Source organism: Aulostomus chinensis, chromosome 6, assembly GCF_037954235.1.
Source record: "Aulostomus chinensis isolate RoL2024-O1b breed Wild chromosome 6, RoL_Achi_v1.0, whole genome shotgun sequence".
NCBI classification, from domain to species: Eukaryota; Metazoa; Chordata; class Actinopteri; order Syngnathiformes; family Aulostomidae; genus Aulostomus; species Aulostomus chinensis.
Genome location: NC_141325.1, coordinates 4,347,130 through 4,366,352, shown reverse-complemented (window position 1 = coordinate 4,366,352; position 19,223 = coordinate 4,347,130). Strand labels below are relative to the sequence as shown.

Here is a 19,223-nt window from a genome sequence, read left to right as displayed (position 1 = left end):
ACCTCACACTTGAAGATAAAGAGTGTATCAGGATGCTTTCTGGATGTGTGTTTTCTCTCTTGATTGGCCCGGAGCACGGTTGATTGATAGGTTTTAGTTGGGTCCATTTTCCAGACAGGCTTTGCTAATCTCCATCGTAGGCTGGGTGAGGTTGTTTGTGTGATAAAGCGCTCAATGAGTGGGTAAAGGCCAAAGTGCTGAGTAAGAAGCCAAGCAGGACATTCATCTCTATAAAGCCAAGGGTCCATTTTAAAGCCATCCATCATTATCTTGATGAACACGCCACATTACCAACAGCATTTCCTCTCTGCCATCCAGGGCCGGCAGCTGTTTGTCCTTCAGCGGACTCATGAGGACCCCAGTCACATGTTGAGGGGCGGAGCCTTTCTTTTTACACATCAGGATGCCATTTGAAGAAGAAAAAAAAATGTAACCACCAATCTTGACGTAAAATCTTACGTCGATGATAAAACAGTTACTTTGTAAAAAAAGATATATTACAATAACCATCCATTAATGTGTCTAGTAATAATTAACTAATGGTGTTAACCTCACAGATGGACTGAAAATGGAGGAGGCTGAGGAGGGGGTGAAGTATGACTTCACCACTTTACAATAAGGGTCGCAAAGAGCATTCATAAATTCTGAATTATGCCTAAGTGATGCTTATTCAGCCCTCACATATAACTAAAGCAATAGCCCTTAGGACATTTATCCACATCCTGTTGTGGTGAGAAACAAAAAGTAAAAAGGTGTTGTTGTTTTTTTTGTTTTCAGGATTTCTATCCACATCCAGTTTTTTCATGCCTTTTAGAGGGCAAGTATTGAGGAGCGTCTATTGATATCCCGTTTAAGTCTGTCGTTCAAGTTTTAAGGTTGTTCCATTATTCATCTGAAAACGAAATTGAACCATCTTTTTGAAACCATACAAACAGCTGATGAAGCGGTAACCTTCAAATAAATATTTAATCCAGTTTAAACAAAACCGTGAAGATAAACGGCGACAAAATATGACATTTGTAAAATCAAACTAGAGCGTTACACTACTGTCAGACAAAACAGACGGGGAAATATTCATTCCGCTAACGTTCTGACTGACCACGACCCACGATGAGCTAACTCGATTCAGAGTCAGCTGACGGTTTTCACTGCGGGGTGATTGGAGCAGGGCTGGGGTTTACTAACTATTAAAAAAAGCAAACGCACACTGTAGTGTCAGTCCAACTCGACTCCACTATAAAGCATGGCCTTCATGAGAAACATGGGATACAGAGGCACCTGTTAAAGCAGCCTTGTAGTGTTCAGCCAAACAGAGATCCGACAACTTTAGCCCATAATGAGGCCGATATCTAGCTCAAAGTGTTTCTTTTCCTCTTGTGTGGGTTATTGTGTCCTTGGCTCATAAGCCTTGATAATGTTCGTAAATACATACAGGAGCGCGGATAAACTGGGCTGTAATCCACCCCACCTCTAGATGGAGGAGGGGGGGAGAGAAGCAGCTGATTATACTGGTTTTACTGCCCCTCTGCCGACCTAGAAAAACACAGCAGCCCTGACCTTGCATAGCACAGCCTTTATATATCTAATGATCTCTGAGTACCTTAATGACACAATATGTTCTCTCCTCCACTCCTTCTCTCCATTTTACCTTCTTTCATGCTCCCTATTCTCTCTCTTTTTTAGCACAAGCTGGTGCACATGCATTCCGCCTCAAACTGAGTTACTATCTTTGTGAGGACCTGTCATTAACATTCATCCATTCATCCATGCATCCACCCATCCATCCATCCATCCATCCATTCCCTGCTGGCCCGAATCTTAACTCTCAAAGTCCACATCTGAACCCACGAGTATGATGCGCTCTTGATTTGTAGGAACCCACAAATATAGTTAATCAAGGACACACACACACACACACACACACACACACACACACACACACACACACACACACACAAAGTACACAGCCTTGAAAACCCCAGTCAGCAGTTTGGGAGTCTAGGAGTCTAGTAAATGAGCTGTCCTATTGAAATAGAAAGGAGAGTGCTCTGCTGCAGAAAATGCTGCTATGGCAAGCGGGACAAAGAAACATGAGAATGCCCTTTCATTACAAATCTACCAATTTACATTTAGACGGAGCAGATTACATGCATTTCTTGCGTACTTTTTTCTTTTCTACCTTTTCTAAACTGCCCCTCATCTTATTATCATTCATAAAACACCTCTAAATGCCTTACGTGCTGTAGGAGAGAGAAATTTCCATTATATAGAAGAAATACTACATATTCTCATTGAGTCGCTGTCCTCCCTTCTCCTCCTCGATGGGTTTGAACAGTGGTTGGACTCCTGCAGTTTAATGGCACTGGTACTCTATGCAGCTCGGCGTCATTGCATCAAAGGAGACTAACCAACCATAATACTTTCTTACCCTTTAAAAGCAGGTGCTGATTACCGTGTAATCATCTCCTATCCCCCCTAAAGGCTGCACAGATTGACTGGACTCACTGATCTGACAGTCATAATCCATGTGTGCAGATTAAAACGTATTTAATAAACTGTACATTTTTCCATTTTATTTTGCCGATGTATAGAAAACAACTTCCAGTTGCTTAAGTCATCCATTCTTGTCTTTTAATTCCCTCTCTTTAACCACTTGGAGCCTAAAACTCAATTTGGTCCCAGTATTCCCGCTTTTCCCGCTGTCCAGCCAATTAAGATTTCATTTAGCTGTGAATAGGAATGTTAAGATTGAGGGTTATCACCGGGCTTCTGTAGGCTCACCCAATGAACCACCTAAAGTGACCTTTCTGATTCACCCAATAAGGGTCCCTTCCTCCTCCCCACCCCCCTGCATATCCCTCATGACCATCTCGTTGTGTGGTCTCCTCTCTTCAGCTCTCTCATTACTCTCAGCGTGAAGGCATGGAAGGTGGGTGGCAGGGGAGGAGTAGGGTGGTTTGTGGAGGAGGGCTTCTGTCCCTGGATGAGTGAGTGTGGATAAGAAGTTGTTTGAATTCATAATTGTGCTCTTGTGAAGGAGGAGATTTGTAAAGCAAGGCTGGGTTCATTGTGTGGCGGTGCGAGTCCGGTGGAGGGTGCGAGCCGCTCAAAGCTAATGTAATCTACGCTATTAGAGAGGGTTAATTAGCTGCTGAACTGGCGCCTGAAGAGCAGGCAGGGAAGGGGAGACGCAGGGAGGGAGGCCGAGCGAGGAGGAGGGTGGGCAGTAGGGATAGAGCGGTCTTCAGGGAGTCATTAGAGACTGCTTGTTGTAATACAGCCACACAGTCAATAAGGCTACTCCTCGGAGGAGCAGAAGAAAGGCAAAGAAAGAGATGGAGGGGAAGAGAGTTTCACGCCATGAAAAATATCTCCATGTCAGCACATGTTGGAAAACCAGAGAGGACTTTGGAGGCTTTATTTATCTTTTTTGATAATTTACGAAAAAGATTTGATCTGATTTTGTATGAAATATACGTCGTCTGACACGTCAGCACAGTTCAATATAATTGGGATGAACTTTGATGTGTGTGATTCTGCACTCCATTGCTCATTCTTGGCGACTGGACGTTTGTCAAGGTCAACTGAAATTGAAAAGTGAGAACTGAATGATTTGGGAATTCAGTTGGGAGGAATGTAAATGGCAAATGTTTTTTTCAGTGCAATAATTCAGATTAAAAATCAAATTTCCCTTTTTGCTGAGTAATTTTTCTGCCAGTGGAGAAATGCATCTTAGATCACTTGTGATATTACTGCAGTATCTACTTTCCTGTATGCACCGATACTGTGCACCACAGTATTTGACCAGATCAGACTAACCAGGAACTTTATTCCCTGCAGGGACGTCATTCTGTTCCTTTCTCTTCTGCTCATTCTCAGAGCAAATTCAATGAATATAAAATCTAAACAATTCATCGAATTGAAGATTTTTTTACCACAGATTAATTTGAAGTTAAACCAGTTTACAGTGACAAAACCCAAAAGAGGTTATCTCATGATACTTCACAAGCAGCGAATAGCTCCAGAACCACACTCTTCACATTCCTTGAAAGGTAGCAGTTCACAAGCAATTCTGGGACAGCGGCAGTGAAAACATGGACGTCAAAGCAGACCCGGGCTAAATGTGGGCGCCGTCTCATTTAAGAGATCATAGGATGTTAATAAGAACTCATTTTTGAGGCCTGTCAAAGTGTGAATTCAGACTTTACGTAGCGGTATACGCAGCGGAAGCTAAGCAATCCAAGACAGTTTTGTTTTGTTTTACATATGACACAGTGCTTTTTGCTTCCTTGGAAATAGTGCATTGTGTCATGTCTGTCACAAACTGGTATGAAGGATTAAAATTGAAATTTACTGCTTTTTGTGCTTGAACTTGAACCGTGTAGCATGCAAGGCTTCTATATCTGAGCAACCTATTTCATGTTCACTGCTCAACAAAGGCCTGCAGTACCTCTGTGCTGGGAGGGTTAAGTCTTTCTTTCCTGTCATAAGCAGGTGGACTTTGCAGTGCTGCTCTGCTGGCTGTAGTCTATTTCTATTTATCAGGACGTCCTCTGGTAGTCAACCCTACCGCGGGTCTTTTGCCTCTCCAAGCAAAACTTCACTTACGATGGGTAGTTAGTGCCTCTTCTGGCATTTTAATGTAGATTAATTACTTTCTTGGGCCCAAGCAATCCATTTTTGTTTGTTTGTGGATGTTTTTTAGCTATTTCTTGACCTTGGGGTGAAGAAAGAGGGAAAGAAAAGAGAGAGAGGGGAAGAAAAAAAAGCTCTCCACAGTACACTTATACCCTCAATTTAATAGCAGAGTGAGGTGTTTCTCCAGCATCATCAGATCAATGGAGAGTAAATAGCCCACACTTCTTGTTTCACAGTGCAGTATTGATCTTTTTCTCAGCCTCGGCTTCCCTTTCCCCGGCTTCCCGTGTCTTTCAACCCCTGGGACTGTGCTGATTGCCATAGATTGGACAAGCTAACAAGCGCATGATGAGGAACCAGGTTTTCTTTTCCTCTCATAGGCTGTTTCATTTTTTTCTTTGTGGTACTGGCATGAACACACACAGACAGACAGACAGACATACACTCAGGGACTTAAAAAAAAACATCAGATCTACACAGCTCAGCGCCATGAAGGAGTATGCCGTTCCTTTCTTGTTGCCTCTGTTGTTCACGTTGTTCTGTCTGCATCTAAGAGGATCTTGCTGGAGCTGTGCTTGGCTGCCAGGCTGATGGAGTATACCAACTTAACTACACAGCAACTCAGATATACACTTGTTTCTTCACCTCACTGGGAACTTTATTCTTTTCCAGCTGGCACCACGTTTGTTCCAGAATCTTCCATCATCTTTGAAAATATCTCAAGTGGCCTGCGGAGAGCGACACACGCTGTTTGCGCTGGAGGACGGCAGAGTGGCGGCATGTGGGTAAGTTCTGAGTCAACGCTGTAGACAGTTTGCCAGAGTCCAGACCTGAGAGGGGGTAGGAGAAAAGATGAGTAGATAAACCCCTCCCCGCACCCTCCTGATATTACTGCATAGGAAAATTAAGGACACGGGAAAAATCGGAGCGTGAACAGTTGTGTCTGGTGTCTGAGACAGCATCTAAACTTCACATTTTCTTTGGGTATGAGTGAATGTTCCTGCAACTGCACACACTTGTGTTGGTGTGTCTGCTTTTTAATGCAAAGTTGTAATAAATCTTGTTGCGTGTGTGCGTAAAAGAGAGGTGTCTGTGCTGGCGGTTGGCTCCAGATCAATATGGAGTGTGTTTATTGAATCCAGTAGTTGTGTTTGTGGAGAAGAGGAATAAACCAACTGGAATAAGTGATCAGATGTGCTTTAAGGCTCATTACCAGCCTCTTGGGCATATAGATCTGCTTCTCACAGCACGCGCTGGATTAGAAAAGTTTATGCTGGAACAAAGACACAAATTAAATCCTGTAGTTTGTCACATTTGATCATGCACATTCTTTTAAATTGCCCTTTTCACTCACGCATTTCTTTTTCTACGGGGGGACATATTTATGGATGTGCTCATCATATTTTAAAACATTTTCAAAATAATGCTGAAAAGAAAGCTAAGAAATATACTTTGGTTTGAGGGCAATTGAAATAATAATCCCACACTATTTATAACATCAGCAAAAAGTAATAACAGAATTGATGTGAAACTTGAATCTGTAGTAATTTGATCTTATTTTATAGCTGTCTAGGGGTTAAGAAAGTCAGCAGGACATTTTCGAAAATTTACACCCAATCAAATCTATTTTATTCACCATAACTGATACGGCAATGTTTGTGCGACTGTGGCTGTCAGTGATTCTGACAAAATCAGGATGGATCGATCATCAGGTTGCTGTACTAAATCTGACATACTTTAGGATATTTGTTTAATGTCAGTTTAAGTGGAATAAAATGCAAATGGTTAAAGCAAAACTGCATTTCCAAACAGGAACCCAGGGTGTAGTGATTCAGTCCATTGATATTATTTTTTTTTAGATGTGTCTTTCAATGAACTTTACATTTATTCAAATAGAAATTTGGCTTCCAAAGGGAGTCAGATGGGTGTAATTCTCCTGACTGTCCTCTGTTTCTAAAACAAGCCAACAAGCTAGCAGGCTACTTCAAACAGCTGTGACACGGAGTCACGCCACAATCCATCGCACAAAAATACTGTGTGTGTATTCGGTAGCTCTATGACTTGGACTGAAATTATATCAGCTATATACTTTCTATAATTACTCCAAATTCAAAAGGTAATACACAAAGATGGTAATCCTTGTTACCTGTTCTTATTTGTTGTTGCATCACCCTCAATTCCCTTGTTCCCTGCGTTGATATCACCTTTTCCTGTAAACGCATGCGTGCGTGCACACACACACACACACACGCACACACTTCTCCCTCTCTTCTTGGCTCCGTGTGTTTGCATGTGATATTTTAGGCGACTCTGGGAGGGATGACAGTTCTAACTAGGCCTATTAGGTAACCCTCAGGGTGCCCTCAGCACTGATTTGAGCACCATTAATTTTCTATTATAGAGTGCTAAAGATGTGCCCCTGCACAGTCATTCACCTGGCTTATTGAGTCTCACACACACCAATTGTGGACTTTTCCAGGGCAGTGCTACTGAAGGTTTAGTGCGACCCCTCTGGGGAGCTAATTTATTATTTGCAGATATTGATCTGGCAGTGCAGGCCAGCCGAGCTGTGGCCGATGTTGACTCTGCTCTGGCCTGTGGCGACCTTAACCATTTCCAGACCGAAGCAGACACACTCAGATGGATGGTCAGTAGTTGTTACAGCACTTCTATTTGTAATTGTTTCAATTTCTTTTGCTTGTTCAACAGTTTGTTTATTTGAATGAGTAACCGATGGAAACAATTTGCAATAAGAAAAGGATAGATTTTATCTTTCTGGATATAGACCTTGCTTTTTCTTTGCAGAAAGGCATGCTACACACATCACACACACACACACACACACACACACACACACACACACACTCACAGGCTTGTCCAAGGGAAATAAAATCACAGTTAAGAGGAAGGAAAACAAATTTAGAAGGTCAGACAAAGCATTTATCATGCTGTGTGTGTCTGGTGGGTAAATAACAGAGGAACAGTAAAGGGCATGACTCTGAAACCACCAGATAACCACAGCACATCATCACACATCTCAAGATTCATTGCTGAGAACGGATATTTCTCAGAGGGTTGCCTTCAGAGCATTTGCTAATATTCTTTCTTCTGTATTGCTGTTTTATTTTGAACATAAAACAGCAGTACAGTTATTACAGCATACACCCATGTGACTCAAATGAAAGTTGGAATGAAAGAAGAAAGAAACCTTCTCACAGGCTTCGTTGATAGAATTGTTGCAATGTGCACAGAGGCAGAGAATGAATTTCTATTTGTGAAACAAGTGTGTGTTCTTTGTTTTTCTTGACAACTGCTCATTTAATCTGCTTCAAACTTCCTGGATTTATTGCTGAGGTCCCAAGAAAGTGCAATGTTTAGTTTGTAGTAATTTGGAAAGCAGTTTTTTTTGTTTTGTTTTGGTTTGTTTTTTTTTTACACATTTAAATTGCTAACTGCCCCACCGGCTCTCTGGACTCATTCACATTTCTGGGGCGGTGCTGTGGAGATTGGTTTGACTATGTGAGACTAATGGAGCTGTGAATGACTGTTAGCTTGACCTCCCAATGTGAAATTGTTCCATCTTTAGTAACTCTCCGCTGTCCCACTATGTTCTATCACTGCAGAGGGTCTGTCAAAGCTGGACTCTCATAAAAGTCACCTTTCCATTTGATTGTTTAGCAGTTTGCTACATATCAGCTGTATGTTCTGAATGTTTTGTCTTCTCTTGCCAGTTTAAAGTTGTTCCCAGTCAACTGTCCTTTTCCAAGTCCAACAAAGTCACATTGCACCAGTTTTAACCATTTAAATGTTTCAAGTCTTACAAGATGAGGATTCATATTTGACTATTTGTACACACGTGTCAAAGCATCTCATTCTTGCAGAAAATTATAATAATTTTACAATGTAATTTCAGGCAGAAATCTTTAAGCTATGAGGTAATAGAAAATAAATGGAGCCAGGAACTCCATTTCTCACAGAGATCTACATGAGGGACACTGAATAAAATATCCAGATGTGCTGTGTGTGTCTGATGTAGGAATTTGTCTATAGGGGTCTGGCTCTGTTATTGATGTCTTAAACCTGCACAAACACACTCACTAATGTACCTGCTGCCTCACTCTGGCACTACTCACACATACATACACACATCTTGCCCGGGGACCAATAAGCTGCTTCCCTCAGGCCTTCTCTAGGCCTCACTACAACTTGAGACTTGGCCCATCCCAACACTAGCGGGTATTTAATGCTCTCCCTGAACCTCAGAGGTCAAGCAGCAGCAGTGTGTGTTAGTGTTTGTGGAAGGGTGCTGAGGCAAGTATGTCACCAGAGGAAGTACTAAAAGAGGGCAGAGAGGAGAGTGGTTGCACCAGTATGGGAGTGTCCTGTGATGACGGCTGTGCTGCCTGAATAAAGGATGAATGATGATAGATGTCCACAGAGGCATTATAGAGGATCACGGAGCACTTTTCCTCCACGCTGCTTGTTTTGATAGCGTTTTACCTGATCTTTATGGTCTCGAACATAAAATAAAGGTCAGCAAATTTCCCAGGGATGAAGTGCCTCCAACCAATCCACATTTGTCCACGCCACCTCTGTGAAGACGATTTCACGGTTGACAAGATTGTCTCTTGTTGAATTTGGCAAAACCTCAGAAGTTGGCCCATATTCATCTTCCATATTCATATGAGTCACTAAAACTGAGGTGGAGGTCAGACAGAAGACATCACTGATGAGGAAACATGGTGGACTGGATTTTCCACTGTTATGCTGCATGGTGTCTGCTATTGCTGTCATGAAAGAGTGGGCAGGCCGCCCATGGAGCCCCGATGGAGAGGGGGGGGTTCTCTTTCCATGCCACATATCCAAAACTCGCTTGTCTGTCTTCTGTCAGAGCGAGTTGGGGTGAAAGGATGAAACAGACATGACTTGAGGGCCAACAGAAGATTACCCATCATCCCAGGCTGTGATGAGGATGATATTTTACCTGGTATCCCAACTGTCATTGGCTGAGAGGTGGAATACACCCTGGACAGGTCACCAGTCCATCACATGACTGATATACAGACACAGACAACCACTCACACTCACACCTTCACCCAGTTTAGATTCCAGACTGCAGCATCCATGTGGTGTCATTTCGGACTGATATAGTATCTGATATTTGCAGAAGCTATTGAAATCTTGGTGTCACATGAACTCCAACACAAAACTTTGGTGAAAACCTAAAATCAGTTAAATTTATCATTGAGAAAAACCATAAGAAAATCCCAGCAGATTATTATTATTTTTTTTAAGATTGACTAAAAAAATTAAATGAGCTAAAAAAAAAATAAAGCTCTTTTATTAAGCAATCAGACAAAATAAATAATGCAAGTAATGTTCTGAAACGAGCAGCTCCGTATTTTGGGGCAGAAAACTAAGAGTGGAGAGGCTCCTGCAGGAGATCAAAGTCGCACATTTTCAGACGTATCTGTTTTATTATGGAAAACCAAGAACAAAAAAAAAAACTAAAGAAAAAACAGATGTCATAATCTAAAAATTGCTCCATATCTGACCCACTAATCGACCATATCGATAATCTGTAGAACCTTAATCTGAATGGATTGATTTGGATGGGGTTCGCCTTAATTGAAGATAAAGTGAGGAATGTTCGACCAGCTTTGTTTACTAAAAATGGCACACACTTGTGGTTTATCATATTGGATTTACATCCATTATACAGATTTAGAACGTGTGCCATTACAAATTGCTCTATACGTAAAATGAGTGAACGTGGTTCTAAGGCAACACAGTTGTCAATAAGCATCAAGCAGCCATTGCTGATGTGCCTGCTGTCTCAACAGTAATCAGGCCAATCTGTTTTAGCAGAAAATGGCCATATACGACGCAGCATTGATGGGAATGTTTTTTCAAGTTCATGGTGCTTTGAGAAAGCAAAGCAAATCAGCAAATGTTCATGAATTTGACAGCAGAAGCGTGGAAATTCTATGACAACTAGTTGGATTCAGCGAGCCGAATGCCAGCACTTTGCATTAAGTTACAGTAAGCGCTAATTGGATGCTACCTGGCGCTACATCACTAGCAGCTCTGAACAGGATTGGGATCTGGCTCTGGCCAACAGCAAGCTCTCTGGTGTTGCTGGCTGATTACCCTTTTGCAATGGAAAGGAGAGAAAAAAAAAAAAAAAACACTGCAAGGATGATGAGAAAAAAATCCCCTTTTCTCTCACAGAGGCCCTTGGCCCTGTTGGCACAGTGCTAGCGTTTTGATTTTTCCTGATGTCCTTGAAATTGATTTTCAGCCATGATTGCATTGCCTCTGTGAGGATGATCAAAGATTGTGAATAATTGCTGCAGTATGACTTTACAGTGGGGAATAACAAGAATAGTGGCTACTTCCTCTCACTGTCATATGTCGAATAATTTTAGCTGAGTACTACAGTATGACTTCACAACATACCTCTCAAATGGTTTCCAGTTGTAGGCATTTGTTTCATTGGCCATGCCTAATAAAACCCTGCCTAGATTTGATAATGACACAAGAGGCTATGATGTCACAGCTTCAAAATGCGCCTCTTTAAGTTTTGACATTGAAAACTATAATTCAGGTAGTTTACATGTAATCAGCCATTTTTCTATTGGCTTTTGAAGACAAAGAATCAAAGCCTGACACTTCAGTTACGTCTGGCATCTTCGCGGATTCATTTAAATCAGCCATATCCTGTGAGTCCCTGCTACTCCGTGACAACACATTAGAGCTTTGTAAGAGTTTCCCTGCTTCATCTCACCTCCATTTATCTAAAAACATCCAGAGGAAGTTGTTTTGTGCAGTTACGCATCGCTTCCTTGGGCCTCCTTATTGTGCCACGGTGAAAGATGGTCTTTCGTTTAACAGTGGAATGTAACCAGTGTTTGCAAGAGGAAAACCAGATTGATTAGAGGGCAAAGGAAGATTAATAAACAGCACAGGGCAGTTATGACACCCATTGTTTCACACGTACCCTGTAGAGGTGTGCCTCCCAAAATGCATCATTGTGTAAAATGTTGCCCTAAAGCATATCATTACTCTTTTACCTGTGAGTGCTTGCTTTGCTCTTATGTGGACGCTCCAACAACAAACTATGCTACTCTGTTTATATATATATATATATATATATATATATATATATATATAAAATAGGTGAGAGAGAGACAGAGAGATATGAATCAGAATATACCAGAAATGCAGGATCAGGGCTCTAAAATGAGGCCGCATTTCGGTGTCGTCTCTGCTCGCCAGGAGGAAACTGTCCCCTACAAATAAGAGACGTCTGGAGGTCGGGAAAGGAATACACTTCCCAACACCAACAACATGCTGCATTTTTTAAAATTTTCATTCAAATGATAGTTTGTAGAGTCTATTGCTGGCTATCATCAAAATTCTGGCCATTACTGACTTGATTCGTGCTTCTCAGCAAAAAAAAAAAAACAACAACAGCAGCAGCAACAACAACAAAAAACGGTATTAAACTTCACACGAGGACCTTGATTTTGGAGCCAGTAAATTCACAGCTCTGTTTTTTTCCAATCATTTAAAAAAAAAAAAATTAAGTTCACTTCTTTAGTTCAAGACTTTGAAAAGAAAACTTAAAATATTAGGATAGATATTTTATAACGCAGGCAAAAGCAATGCGATCCCTCAGGTGCACGAGTGTACGGGACCAAAGACGACTATAATTTCAGTGAAACACTTCATGTAACCCAAACTCACATTTGATAGAATATTATCAACAAAAGGGTCTTCCGTACACCCTAAGATTTTTTTTTATCAATATTCATTCATTTAGATTATTTTTTCACTACATTTGATGACTGGTGCTCGAAGAAGGATTTAATACCAGGTATTTGTTAGTGATGAAAGATTTTCAGAAATCCTTCAAGCACGTGCACATGTCACATAGATCCATGGGGATATTTAAGAGACACAATGGTGTCCACCTTGTGAGATCGCAGCAGGAGAAACTACAACCTCCCGGTCTGCTCTTTCGAAGGGTGGAAGAGCAGCTGAAGTATACATCTAATTCAGTTGTATTCATCATCCACACTCACCCACTCCATTTCGGATCAAGTCACGAAAATGCTTTGCACAACAAAAACCTTTCACAATGCTAATGGCATTTCTGTATGAAGAATAATGTGTATTCCAATTAGTCAAATAGCACGGCGTTATGTTATCTAAAATAAGCTTATGTGGGATTTTCTTCTCTTGACTTTTCTTTTCCTATAGCTGGGAGCATGACTTTGGTACCCTTTCTATTTGATTTACTGCCAACCTGTTTCTTTCTCCCTCTTTTGAGGTTGCAGAAATTGCCTTTTGACCTTGATGATTACAAAAAAGTAAGCAAATTGAAAATACATTGATACCCAGGATTCAGTTGGGTGGGACTCAAGGTTATTCGTCTTTCTACCTTGATGCAGTTTCAGTTTTGCAATGGTCAGATTTTAGCTTGGCTGTTTTTCATTATCTTAAGAGAGCAGAGGAGAGTTTTTTTGCCAGCGACCTTATAAACTTCCATTTCCAATTCAGTACGCCAGCCCACACATACACACGCACGCACACACACACCACACCTACTGTGATGAGGCATCACCACCACACACACACGCGCGCACACACACACACACAAACACGCACACACACACATTGCTGAAGGGAGACACTTGGACACTCGATTTTAGCCTCCAGTATTTTTTTTTTTTTTTGCATTTGTTACATGTTGAAGCAAAACTTCAGCCAAAGTGTCATTTATCAATTGCACTTCTAGATATTTGGAATTCATTCGTATTTTTTTCTCCTGCGTGACCTCTTGAGGAATCCAGAAAATGATAGCCAGAGCCAGCAAAACTACAAAATGTCTCAAACACATCAGAGCGATATGCTCAATAATTCACCAACACTTTGATTTGAGCGAAAAGCTTCCTTACTAAAACTGCTTCTTAGACATGCGTGACCATTAACGTGTGTTTGAACTTGGCTTGTGCGTTCAGCTGAAGCGCTGGATAGATGGATGCATGTACAAGACGTGCAGCGTAACGTCAGTGCCATGTGTAAACAGACTTTTTATAGTTTTGTTGTTAATCTTTAAGCTACAAGTACGTGGCTAGCATTTTCTGAATTAGCAATTCACCAAAAAGACGCGCAGGGGAAAAAGAAAATATTTCTTCTCTAAGAGTGAGCAACTGATATATTAATGATCATTTTTGGTTGAAACATCACTTTAAAAATAAGAGAACTTTGTTGTTTTCGTGGTTGTTGACTTTTAATTACAAACGAAATGATTCATCAGGCAAATTAAATTCAATCAACAAGGAAATGTGACCCAACAATTTCTTCTAGCACACCGATCTATTTAAGGATGCTATAATTAAAATATCTCAGATGTCTATTTTTCAATGAAATCTGTTCCTTTACCCGTTTTACCCTTCATCTTTCCTCCTTCCTTTCAGCACCCTACAGTCTCTCTCACGCTCTCTCACTGACACACACACGCACGCGCGCGCACACACACACACACTCTGGCACACATGTATACAGCCATATCACATTTGACACCTGTAAAATATGGAAGTAATGATGTCTACAGTGAATGAATGGCTGAATGAGCCTGCAATAGGGCTGTATAGTACCATGTTCACCTTGGGGTCACTCATTCGATTCAGGGGCTGCTGGGTAGTGATCAGAAATCATTTCCATCTAATGGCGGAGTAGAAGAGGCGGATCTCAATGGTCCCTGGACTCTTGGTTGCCTTCATAATACAGAATAAACCATTAAAGTGCTTCCTCTACCTGCTCCTCTAGTGTGCACATCCCTGGAAGTGAATTTCCTGGTGGTGGTCTTTACGTCTGAGCGAGTGTGCTGATGACAAACCAGAGTTTATCTTTGGATGTTTTATCTTGGTGATAGATCATTCAATTATGGTTATGGTTGTAGTGCACCGCTTTCTTTTTTTGGTTGCTGGATATGTTTTATTATTTGTGCAACTGAGCAGACATGGGGACCCTTTAAGATGACTCATAGCTGTGGGGTAACTAGAGAACGAGTATGCTGTCATTCAACCTTCTCTGTCCTGCCACTCTTTGTTTTACTGAAATATCAGCCCACTTTCATGTTGAACACTGGAATAAGAAATAAAAACTCACCAGCATTCATAAGGTTTTCATCCACGAATATTAAAATCAAAGTATTCTTATTTTAATTCATAACTCCACATTTTCTGCCTATTTCTAAGTTGAATATCCTGACTGCTTTGTTAAATGTGATAAAGGTACAGCAGATGAAAGACAGGTTAGGAGGCTGCGGGGTGAGAAATAAAAGGTTTGGGGGCACTGCGGTATTTCAGTGTTTTCCCTGCTGCCCTTTCATGCTTAGAGAGGCCCAGTGGGGGCTGGAGTGTGTTAGTGCAGGGGAGCATGGGGCTCTGTGTAGGCCGAGGCTCAGCATCTGCCAGGCCAGACTGTCCATGGTTTGTTCCTCTTCCAGCACATTCTTGCGTAATTATCTGTGATACACTGCTCTGCAGTCAAGCCACAAATCCATATGTCAGAGTCCTGGCCTACTGAACAAGTCTGAGAAAGATGCATGCACAGAGGAACTTAAAGATGCATCACACACACACACACACACACACACACACACACACACACACACACACACACACACGTAGAGAGCCACAAATATATTTTCATACTTCGTCACACGGGCAAAATTCTAGGCTGCAGCGACAACCGGTTTATGTATTTGGGAGCCCAAGGATGGAGGGTCTAATCCTGGCTACAACACTGACACTCAGCAGAGTTCAGCAGACTTCACCAGTTCCTGTTGTGCCCAGCACTTTCCCCCCTAAGTTCCTCTAAGTCCCCGTAACAAAGAACCTGCTCATACGCTCCTCTCTGCCAGAATCAGCACTACGAGAAGTCATGCCTTGACTTCCTGGCTGTCAACAACTTCCCCTACTCAGAGCCTAAGAGTGAAGGTTAGTTTGTTCAATATATAATGATCTCCTTTTGTTTCTTTCTTGTTGCTTACCTTTGAAATGCTTATATCATTTTAATTAGCCATGCATGCATACACATCTTTAAGATAATCATATTTTGTACCACATTTTGCTACAAATTGGGACACAAAAATAAAGAACAATGGCCTGGTTTTGAGTTCAAAGAAATAATAACCATATTATTCTCTTGCCATGTTTTTTACAAGGGTTCTTGGATCTTCGTTTTGCTGTGTATTATCTAGTCTGATGCCAGCAGAACAGGGGCAGGGGATGACAATGGAGTGGTGTACTGCAGAAGACTGAAGGCTGTGCCAGCAGGATAAGAGAGTGAAAAACAGAGGAGGGTGGGGGTTTCATTAGCATAACTAGCGGGATGCCCAGAACCTTTCTGGAGTGGCATGTTTACGGCACCATGCTTGGCAAGAGCACACTCATTTTATAGGGTTTATTAAGGAGACAAGGGGAGGCACAAGCAGGATTTGGGATATTGTCGGTGTGTGTCTTTGTACGTTTGTGCTTGCATGTATGTGTCTGTGCAAGCAAGCATCTGTTTTTATTTGTGTGTTTGGCTGTTTTGCTTGCATGCGGGGGGTCTCCGAGGAGGTGCGCTCGGTTTCAGTGGCTTGTGTGGCGGCATCTCGTCCAGCTACTTTTACATGTTTGTATTTTGGCTTAATTGCCCTTTAAAAGCAATGAAATAGAAAGTGCATTCATAAGCCAATCCTCAAGAATGATCCCATTTCAGAGGAGCAGAGAACAGGGCTCTTTGTTGTGCTCTGGCTGCTTTCATCTCTCTGAGGTCATTTTCACAGAGCAAACAGGGAGACTCATTATCAACCTGCACCTGAGAGGTCAGAACCTGAACTCCCCCCACCCCTCTCCAAACCCTCCCCAGCTGTGCCTCTGTTCACCGCTACCCGTGGTCCACACTCGGGTTTATTAGCGCAGAACATCTTTTCCAGTGACTGAGCTTGCCCTTATTGTCTACAGCGGTCAGGGTCAAGTCAAGGGCGCTCAGCCTAGATTGGAATCATTTGTCACACGGTCCTGGACTGGAGCTGATTTCAGCAGAGGCCAGAATGAGGTACATAGTGGTTCCAACACCACCTCTGACACAAGGAGCAGGGGAGAGCAGCCACCGGACTACGCAGATGGCCCTAACATATTACATAGCCACTGCTTGCCAACAAAAGCCCGGCCCTCCTCCTTTTCCCTTTTTTTGCTTGCAAATTTAAGGGGAATGAAATGGGAGACTGGATTGAGAACATAAATGGAGCATGCTCTCTGGGTTGTCAGGACATATGCCTCCAAGCGGAGAACCATTTCTGGAACCTTTGTCTCCCTTTGACAGCCCAAAATTGCCTCACAAGTGACTGTGATAATGACTACACCTTTTAAGTCAGGAAAGGGGGAAAAAAAAGCCCTTCCCTTACAGGTTGAGGACACTCTTCAATTGATGTAAACCATGCAAACTGTTGTAATTTAGCCTGGGAGCACATGGAAGTTTTTTTTTTTTTCTTTTTTTTTTTTCCCCTTCCGCCTCTCTTCATGGTCAGCAGGAGCTTGCATGAACAATGGATCGTGCTGAGGTAGCATGTGGAAAATGACTTTAATACACCATATAGAATGGCTTATTGCTCTGGTCAATAGGACCGCGGTGAAGATGGTGTATCCTGCCGCTTGGGAAGGTTAGACCTGTCAAAGGGCCACAGTGACTGATACCCAGACTCTGCTTATGAGGTCTGTAATGGGTGTGCAGGTGTGTGTATGTGTGGATGAGGCGCTGAGTGACAAGCCGAGTTATAAAGGTTACATATGACACACACCTTGCCATTAAGCTTTAGATTAGTCCATATTTTTTCTTTCTTTTTACATCTAAGGCTATTTCATACACAACACAATAGGATGTCAAGGTGACACTAAAAGTGCTACAAAATGAAAAACTGTGAAATAACACATCTTAATAATATCAATAAACCGAGCCCTGAATGGAACACGTGATAGGTTTCCATCCACCAACTGAAGGAACGAAAAAAAAGTGGAAATTGTAGAAAAACAAGGGGAAATGAAAGATTGAGCATCAGGCCATTTTAGCTTGTTTTCCCTCAGAGAGGGCAAGTGTGGAGGTGAAGGTCACAGAGCGACTAAGCACACAGCTCATAAACAGCACAGCTGGAGGAATCATTGAAATATAGCCCTTTGTTTTCTTGGGTCTGTAATTGGCCCTGGAGCCTTCTTCCTCTTCCAGCTCTCTCCTTTTCTCTCTGTTTCTCTCTCTTTCTCTGCACGTGTTTTCCACCAGTGTGGTGCAGTTCAGAGACCCACACTGGAAAAGCTAATGACTTTGGGGTTAAAGGGCACACCTGCGGTCACAGAAATGATGCACAATACAAAAAATACAGAATAACATAAACAAACATATTGGGAAATAACAGTCATAGTTAGAAAGTCCTCTTTCTCCCTCATGTATGCATTTTTTTTTTGTTAGCTTGAACTAATACAGTGGCAATATTGTTGCATTGTATTACAGGTCAAGCAATAGTAACTATCTTTCCATTTTGAAATGGATGAAAGGTCAACAGAAGCTCCCTATCTACACAGGAAACTTGTCAGCTCCCACAAAACATGATATTGTCCTCACCATTCACCTTGTTATTAGAAAAAAATACACAGTGTTCCTTATGCCCTCTCCCTAATTGCTCCACACTAAGGTTTCCCTTGAGACATTTATAAATTGTTATACGCTTTAAGAGAGTCACCTGACCTATGTTCAGGAATGCCCACGGGGTCATCAGCTCAACAACTGTGGTAAGTGAATGATGATCAGAAATTCTCCAAGATGCAGAACTTGATCACAAATGTTGCAACAGAGAGATGGATTTTTTGTGTGAATTCACTGTGGGTGAGAGGAACAAGTCCATTCACCTCAGCGTATCATGATTATTAGTATTATTAGTATCATTATTGGCAGTTCAGCACGGGACAGTGCTGATGGTCACATACTGCTCATTTTTATATCATCATCGTCATCTTAAACTTGTTAATATACAGATAATGTTGATGAATTTGGAGTATCTGACAAATCGATTTTAAAAATATCAGCAAAAAAATCCAGTATTTTGCATCTTCAGGTATTAGGGATTTTTTTTAAATATCACGAATACATTTTTTCCCCCTGAATATTGAAAATGAACTCAAGCTGTTATTCAATTGCTTCATGTTCTGCTTGTCAAAGTGTTTTTTGCTCAAGAATCCTGACAAACACTCAAACACCAGCTTTAAGATCATTAATGGCTGACATTTGTGTTTCTATCAAAAAAATCTGTAAACATTTCTTGATTTTTACCATGTTAAAATATCCCTTCATGTTTTGCAAGAGCAGCATTAATATTAAAGTCCATTTGCAAAAATATTTAAACCTGTATTGTCTCCAGAAATATAGATTCAACTTTTTCCCATCAGTTTTTGAAAGAAGACATATATATATATATATATATATGGTTAATTTTAATACTGAAAGGCGATGCTTGTGTAATCACCATTTAAATCCCC

General features: G+C 41.5%; 1 protein-coding gene across 7 annotated transcripts in view; it reads left to right on the top strand.

Annotated features, from left to right (window-relative positions):
• LOC147259758 (uncharacterized) overlaps positions 1-19,223 on the top strand; it is a 298,413-nt gene that overhangs the window by 75,723 nt on the left and 203,467 nt on the right. For all 7 annotated transcript variants that reach the window (XM_086205919.1, XM_086205918.1, XM_086205922.1 and 4 more), the window contains one exon: positions 5,311-5,423. In XM_086205919.1, coding sequence (XP_086062045.1) covers positions 5,311-5,423 — 113 coding nt within the window. The remainder of the gene's footprint in view (positions 1-5,310; positions 5,424-19,223) is intronic.